The sequence below is a fragment of the Hypanus sabinus genome, chromosome 6, assembly GCF_030144855.1.
Source record: "Hypanus sabinus isolate sHypSab1 chromosome 6, sHypSab1.hap1, whole genome shotgun sequence".
Classification (NCBI taxonomy): domain Eukaryota; kingdom Metazoa; phylum Chordata; class Chondrichthyes; order Myliobatiformes; family Dasyatidae; genus Hypanus; species Hypanus sabinus.
In genome coordinates, this window is record NC_082711.1 from 83562355 (window position 1) to 83570608 (window position 8254).

At 41.5% G+C, this 8254-nt stretch overlaps 1 protein-coding gene across 3 annotated transcripts in view; it reads right to left on the reverse strand.

Annotated features, from left to right (window-relative positions):
* mtrr (5-methyltetrahydrofolate-homocysteine methyltransferase reductase) overlaps positions 1–8129 on the reverse strand; it is a 100906-nt gene extending 92777 nt beyond the window's left edge. For all 3 annotated transcript variants that reach the window (XR_009512701.1, XM_059972533.1, XM_059972532.1), the window contains exons 1-4: positions 7929–8129; positions 1605–1761; positions 314–464; positions 110–227 (exon numbers count right to left, since the gene is read on the reverse strand). Coding sequence is in view for 2 of the 3 variants with exons in the window: in XM_059972533.1 (XP_059828516.1) it covers positions 110–227; positions 314–464; positions 1605–1761; positions 7929–8122 (620 nt within the window). In the remaining variant the exon portion in view is untranslated. The remainder of the gene's footprint in view (positions 1–109; positions 228–313; positions 465–1604; positions 1762–7928) is intronic.
* Positions 8130–8254: the final 125 nt, after the last annotated feature.

Sequence of the window (8254 nt, forward strand, 5' to 3'; positions counted from 1 at the left end):
TTGGAAGTATTCCATGCTCTTACACTCTCAGAAGATGTGGGTAACAAAAATAACATTCTTCTTGCAGAACTGATCAGTAGCTGGAAAAAGTTACTAATATTTGCCTTACCCTACACTATCATCTGCATATCCAGTCGCGTAGAAGTGACCTGCGCCAAGCCGCCGGAGCTGCTCGTCAATCATCTTCCCACCATTGGCAAAATATGTGTAAGTTGAGTCTCCAAGAGCTATAGAGAATAAATTATTTTAAATTAATACAAAAAATTAATAGGCATAGTTGCTAACAATCTACAGAAGTCAGGATTTTGCTTACCTAATACTGCATATTTTAAGTGTGCATAATGCTGAGGTGCTGAGATGCCACTAACTTCCTGGAAAAACTTCTTTGCCGTCTCTGGGAGCTCCCCAATACCAGTTGTGGAGGTAATTATAACAACTGGAGCATGTTCTTTCTCCAGGTTAAACTGAACAAGTAATAAGAAAATGAAATTACATTCATTCAGTCATTAAAAATCTGTTTCTTTTACTAATCTCAGGCTGTCAATCAGAATTACTAATCAACTTAATTCACCCCACATGCATCAGAATATTTCCCAACATCATGCTCTGATAGCAGTCTTTCATAAAAGATCTTAAATAGCTGATTCTCAAAGGCATGTCATAAAATATATATTCAATGGCGCTGTCATAATGAAGGACAAAACATTTAAAGAAGATTGTGCAAATTCAAACCAAATGTACTCCACGTGGAAAGCCGCACTAAGGAGGGAATTTGGGCAAGTGACTGGGATAATAAAATGATATCCAACATGTCACTAGTTCATATCCAACACATACCCATTTTAAAACAGTCCCTACTGAGAGGCTGAACTTGAACTAGTGTATTAGATTGTGCCAGACTACAGAATTCTACTAATAAGGAGCGTTACTCACAGAATTACCTTGATAGATGGTTTTATGAGTCAGCCCACCCCCCACAAAAAAGTATCCTTACCACAAAGCAAAAGAAGAACTCGTTCACCACCCATTTTCTCCCACAAATCTATAAGAGTTTCTTGTGATGGTTAAAACCAAAATGGAAGCGTAGTTTTCCCTCAAGTAGTTGCCCACCATCTTCCTAATTGCATTTCAAGAGTGAATGCTTTTGGTACTCACTATTTAACACTGAGAATGGGAAATCTAGCATTAGACACAGATTACATGGAGTTAGTGCATGATACTCTGGTAAACTATCATAGAATCAACCTACTGTAACACGACAGGCCTATGACCCAACTTGTAGAACAATCCTGTCAATGTCACTTACCTACTCTCTTCCTGCATTTGTAATATTCTATCAACCACCAATCCAATTCCCTTTTGAAACCCCTGATGTTGTATCTATAATGTGGTTGACAGGTCCTCGATTAGTAAGGGCATGAAAGATTACAGGGAGAACCCAGCAGAATGGAATTGAGAGGGAAAATAAATCAGACATGACCTAATGGCAGTGCAGGCTCTATGGGCTGATAGGCCTAATTCTGCCCCTATACTTTATACCCCTTTGCTCAAAGTACATACAGCACAATTCAACAAACATTATCACAAGGTTATTTTTCTGTTACCTCTTCCATTTGGCTTAGACAATGCAGATCAGCTACAAATCCTTTTCCATCTGCATATTCAGTAATTTCTTCAGCAATTGCTTTTGCTTGTCCTTTTTCAGTGGCATAAAGCAACAAGAATCTGCATTTGGCATCTAATGGCATTGTATGGTACCAGCTGCAGGTAGACAAAATTATTTGCCAGTCACAATGATTATCATTTCCGGTTGCAGAACATTATTCAACAGATGAAGTTTGTTCAATGCATGAAAAATGTCTTACTCAAATAGCACCTTACTGAGAAAAAGAAAGCAGAATCCCAAAGCATTGCTGAATTGTAGTCTCGATTTAAATACAGCCATTAATTTGGGCACTGCAAAATCCTTCAAATAGCAAAGTAAATGACTTGACAACCTGTTTCAGCAATCCAGCTTCTGATTAAACAGCAGCTCAATTTTAAAATTTTTATCCTTGTTCCTTAAACCCTCAAAGAGCTTCTCATTTCTAATCTCCTGCAGGTTCCAGATTCCCAAACTCCTATAGTTCTAATCCCCCGTGTCTCCTTAATATTATCGTAGTTCTCTTTGTAAGCAGTGATGGAAAATGACATAGCAAATGAACTACGAGTGAGGATTAGGGGCAGGAGGGAAGGAGGTGGGTCCAAAACACTTTAACCTTCAACGTATGGTAAAACCTAATGTGTCAATGAGAAAATCAGGCTGAAACATTAACAACCCCTTTGAGGAAGAGGTGCTGAACACATTTCAACTGCATCCTACGGAACTCTTACATCATGAAAGCCAGTCTTCAGTCAATTCAAATCAAAATGCAGTGTCAAAAAAAATAGTAGAATGGATCAGACTGAGCAAAAAAAAACTTTGGGATGTTATGGTACCTTAGCTATGAAGCTACTTGTTCCCATATAAATACAACACAATATCGACCTAACACAGTGTGAAACACTGCTCAGGACAAAACCAATCCAGTCACTGTGTGTTCCTTCAGACATTTTTAATTAACCGCAATGATTAAATGCATTAAAAGAATTATTAACAAACAATTACCCCTGTACTCATTTATATAAACAATAATATGTTTACAATTTGCTTTCTGCTGGGACCACTCAACTCCTAATCTTTGTCTAAATCTGGTCAATGGAGTTGAAGTCTTCACTGAGTAATAAGTCAGATGCAGGCAATTCCATTAACAATCATAACAACCACAAAAATAAATGTTTCTGCTTGTTGGAGGACAGTCATTTACAAAGCATTTCCTGATGATAGTGACTTTTAAACCATTCCATGCCTACATACACCTGGATCTCAACAACATTCGGGTTTAAGTTGATAAATGGCAAGTCATATATGTATCATACGGCTACTAGGTAATATCAATCAGTGTTTTAAATATTTTGAAAACAATAATTCCTGCTTTTCAACTCTATCAGCAGGAAACACTTCTTCCATATTCTTTTAGGATCTCATGTTTCACTGAAGCCCCCCTCACTCTGTTAAACTTCAGCATATTCAAAACAAGCTTGTTCCCATAAAGTAACTCAGCCATATAGGCACTAACTAGGTAGTAGTATTCACTGACATGTCTCCAATGCCTTAACATTCTTTGTTAAACAAGGAAGCCAATGTTATATCTCGTACTCCAGGCATGGTCTCACTAATACATGATACAACTGAGGTACAAACTCCCTACTTCTATATTCACTTCTTTAACAAGAAATGACGCTGTTTTGTTAAGTTTCCAAATTATTCATTGCAGATCCACACTCACCTTTTGTGAGCATGTACTTGAATACCTTGGCTATCTCCAGAATCTCATCATTTCAAATATGTTTCTCCCCCCTGTGAAAATGGATAGCTTCACTCTCACCCCCCCCCCCACACACACACTTGTTTGCCAGATGATTGCCCCCACTCAATAAAGAGTCTACATGTAGCCTCTAACTTTTCTTCATAACTTGCCTTCCTACCTACCATACCACAACCATGAATTTGAAGCGGAGCGAAGTGATGAGGGTGCTAATGACAACTCATCTTTAATATTTTTCCCTTTCAGGGTTTTTTTTTTGAAGACCCTGACCTGGAGTTACACACTGACTACAGTCCTTTGCGGGAATGGAACCCACTCTTAAGGTTTTACAACTGGCCGTTGTACGGCATGACATGGGCTCAGCTCAGCTTTGGAGGCTGGAGTTCTCGGAGTTCTGGAGATGGGCAGATCAAAGGTTGTTGTCCTGGATAGGTGTGTCGTGGGAGGTGGAACATCTTAAGTGTACCTTTGAAACCTTGAAATCATGCCTTGCCTTTATCCACATCATTTATATAAACCAAAAAAATACAACCTGTGGCTATTTGTTGCATCTTGCTAAAAAACTTCTATTAGTTCCCCAATCTTCTATCCACGAAATACCACCTTCCACTCCATGAGTTATTCAATTTTTCAATAACTTTTGATTGGCATATTATCATTTGCTTACTGAAAACCCGAGGACTGCAAGCCTTTCATTATTGTGACTTCCAATAAGGCAAATCCATTCTCTCCCCCCTCCCAACCCCCCCCCCAATCAGTCACATGTTGTAAATTCCTATTTCTAAAAGAATGTTAATGTCCTTGAAGCAAGTTTTCTTTTATATAAAGTGAAATTTGATAACAACTAACATTTTCCCAATGATCTAAATTAAGTGGCATATAGTTTTTTACCATTTCTTTTCTCCTTCATCTATTCCAATCTAATAGAAACTTCCCTGAAGGTCAAAAGAACTCTGGAAAATTAACCAACTCACCAACTATCCCATTATTCACTTCTCTTAAGACTTGGATAAAAATCATCAGGGTCCAGCTCCAACAAATGAATCAGTTCCACTTCCCTGGTACTGTCATTTTCCTCCAGCTCTTCTATTCCTATTGATTTCTGATTTCCTGTTATTTCTAGGATGTTATTAATATCCTCTGTTATGAGCACAGATACAAAATACGTGTTTAATTCACCTACTATCTCTACTCCCCATTATTAATTTCCCAAACTCGCTTTTTATAAGACCAATGTTTACTAACCTTTTCTAAAATTTTCAAAAGAAACATTTTATACCATTTCTATCTAACTCTTTTAATCTTATTAGCCATTATTGCAGGTTTATAATAGTCTCATCAACCTTCCGACTTGCCTTCTGACTTTAATGCTATTTCTGGCACAAGTCTTCAACTCCCTCTTATATCAAAGAGAAAAGCTTGCCCTGCTGAATGACCGATTCTCCCGCACACATACTAATAATAAACACATCATCTCAAAGCTAAGTCAGTGTACCACACAGTGCAAAGCAAACAGAGTCAGATTTCAATTTAGTGCAATTTGAAATATGTACAGCTGCTCCTTACGCACAGTATTCAGAAACTGAACATGATAGGAACATGGTTCCTGATGCATAGCAAAAAAAATCCACAACTCTTCAGTCCACTTTTATGCCTACAATTCAGACAACTACGAACACCACATTTACCAGCTTCTTCACATTATGTTGAACATTATGGTGGACTCTCTGCAATTCCTGCCCATAGAACGCTATCTCAGAAGAGGCATTTTTGAGGATCTTTAAAAGATTCAATATTATTTTTCTACAACAATATTTACATTACAATGCAAACACGAGGAAATCTGCAGATGCTGGAAATCCAAACAACACACGCAAAATGCTGGTGGAACACAGCAGGCCAGGCAGCATCTATAAGGAGAAGCACTGTCGACGTTTCAGGCCGAGACCCTTTGTCAGGACTAACTGAAAGGAAAGATAGTAAGAGATTTGAAAGTAGTGGGGGGAGGGGGAAATGCGAAATGATGGGAGAGGGGGTGGGATGAAGCTAAGAGCTGGAAAGGTGATTGGCGAAAGTGATACAGAGCTGCAGAAGGAAAAGGATCATGGGACAGGAGGCCTCGGGAGAAAGAAAGGGGGGGGGGGGAAGCACCAGAGGGCGATGGAGAACAGGCAGAGTGATGGGCAGAGACAGAGAAAAACAAACAACTAAATATGTCAGGGATGGGGTAAAAAGGGGAGGAGGGGCATTAACAGAAGTTAGAGAAGTCATTATCCATGCCATCAGGTTGGAGACTACCCATATAAGGTCTTGTTCCTCCAACCTGAGTTTGGATTCACCTTGACAGTGGAGGAGGCCATGGATTGACATATCAGAATGGGAATGGGACGTGGAATTGAAATGTGTGGCCATTAGGAGATCCTGCTTTTTCTGGCGGACCGAGCGTAGGTGTTCAGCGAAATAGTCTCCCAGTCTGCATCGGGTTTCACCAATATACAAAAGGCCACACCAGGAGCACCGGACGCAGTATACCACACCAGCCGACTCCCTCCTGGCACTTACCCTTGTAAGCGGAACAAGTGCTACACCTACCCTTATACTTCCTCCCTCACCACCATTCAGGGCCCCAGACAGTCCTTCCAGGTGAGGTGACATTACACCTTCGGCTGGTGTGGTATCCTAACGAAACAGGCTGTTGGTTACAAGACCGTGTTCCAATCATTTCATCATAAGGTGGAAATTTTGCGAGTTAGTTTTCGTTATATTCTCATTTTCAGAATCTCATCTTTCCAGAAAATTGTGACATTTTTTGATTCTGGTACTGATGATGCCAAAAAAGGGGCAATTTGTCTCCTTCTTGAGACATGCGCACAGGTTCATGCAGATGAGAGTAGATGACCTCCTCGGCCTCCTCTAGCTTCTGGGGAAGGGCTTTATCTGGTGTTGACTGTAGTGCACTGTTTCTGCATTCCAGTGTGCACAAAGGTCACAGACGTTTAGTAAATTCACAGGGTTGTCAAACTAGTTCACATCTGAGGACAGAATCTGTCTCAGAAAGACAATATTCTTCTGATTTGCCACTGGAAAAGAAGATACAACCATTTTGTTCTTTGAGATAGCCATCTCCTGCCCATTTTGTGAAACTCAGGGTAGTGATGTCAATGTTAAAGCTTCTGAGCTCCTGGACTATTATAGCAGAGTGAATCTTGGGCTTGTTACGTAGGCTTTTTCTCTGAAGAATGGAAATTGCTTGTATATGACTTCCTATAACTTGGAATGGCCATTGCATATCAAGCACTATATGCATTTGACAGATGAAGGTCTTGTCCCAGTAGGAAAGAGATTCAGTGTAACTGGCAACCAAGTTCTGTTGCACGGACAGGCACACACAAAACAGGCATGTACTAGAAAAGTGAGCTACAGCAGGTACTCGCTCCCACACGTGGATACACTCATTTGGGGGCTCAAGCAGAGATACCCACACCCATTGCCTCCTCTTCCTTTACCCACCTTCTCTTCTACCCTCCTTACCCCCAATCCCTGAATTGCCTTTTATCTCAACTACAAACACAAAATTGTAGCTATACTTCATTAGATACCTTTGTCACTGAAGATTAGCAAATCTCTATCGCTATACCTTGGAGAGCATTCTGACAGGTTGCATCCCTGCCTGGTGAGGAGGCTCCAATGCGCAGGGTAGAAAGAAGCCGCAGAGGGGGGTTCACCCAGCTCCATTGTGGGCACGACCCTCCCCACCACCAAGGACATCTTCGAAAGACAGTGCCCAAGGAAGGACCCTCACAATGTAGGGCATGCCCTCTTCTCGTTGCTACCACCAGGTAAGTAGCACAAAGGCCTGAAGACACACACTCAACATTTTAGGAAGAGCTTCGTCCCCCTCTGCCATTAGATTTCCGAAAAGTCACCTGGGAAATACAACCTCTCTACTGCTCTTATGCACCATTTATTTCTTGCATTATACTGTTGCCACAAAACAAACTTCACGTCAGATTTCAATGATAATCCTGATTCGAATGCACAAATCATTCGTACTGATGAGCTGACGGCACACTGCAGCTTGTCAATTAATTTGTAGATGATTCTGAAAATCTTCTGTAAGCATCAGATATGTTTGTTGACTGTAGTAATAGAGCCGGCAATGTCACCAGTTACACCCAACACTAGTTAAGGAGCGTCTACCTACTGATTCACTAGTACCAACATATGGACACTTACACACCTGAACTACAACTTTGTACTATATGCACATTATATAACTTCCACGTTCCTCTTACACGCTCCGCTTATTTAGCATTCATTAGGAACTTAGGCAGTACAGAACACTGTGCTAGAGTGGCTATGTGATATATAAAATGCGACAGGATTCAAATATCAAGGGATGGAGTATCCGGTTTAAAAGAGTAAGTTATTTATCGCAGGTGAATCCTGGCGTGTCACCGATCATTCCAAAGTTTTGGCGTGACGTACACACAATACTCAAAAATACGGAATGCTACTTACGTTGGCGGACCGACAGCAACCAGCGTCGTCTTCGTGAGAGCAGCGGGGAGTGGGAAGTGATGACGGAATCTCCTGGGCCGGGAGGCAGGGCCGCGGAGACGGCGGTCCCAGTCGCCCAGCAGCCGGCGGACGGACAGCCTCAGCCCACGGCAACTCCCGCCCGAGACTTTAAAGCTCCCACTCGCTCTCAGCATCCGCACGCGGCGGAAGTGCACGACGCCCCGCCCACCCGGCCAGCACATCTAGCCAATCCCGGCTCGAAGGCGGAAAAGGGTCAGCGAATGAATGAAGGCAGCTGGGCTCGGCGTTGATGCGTCACGCGCACG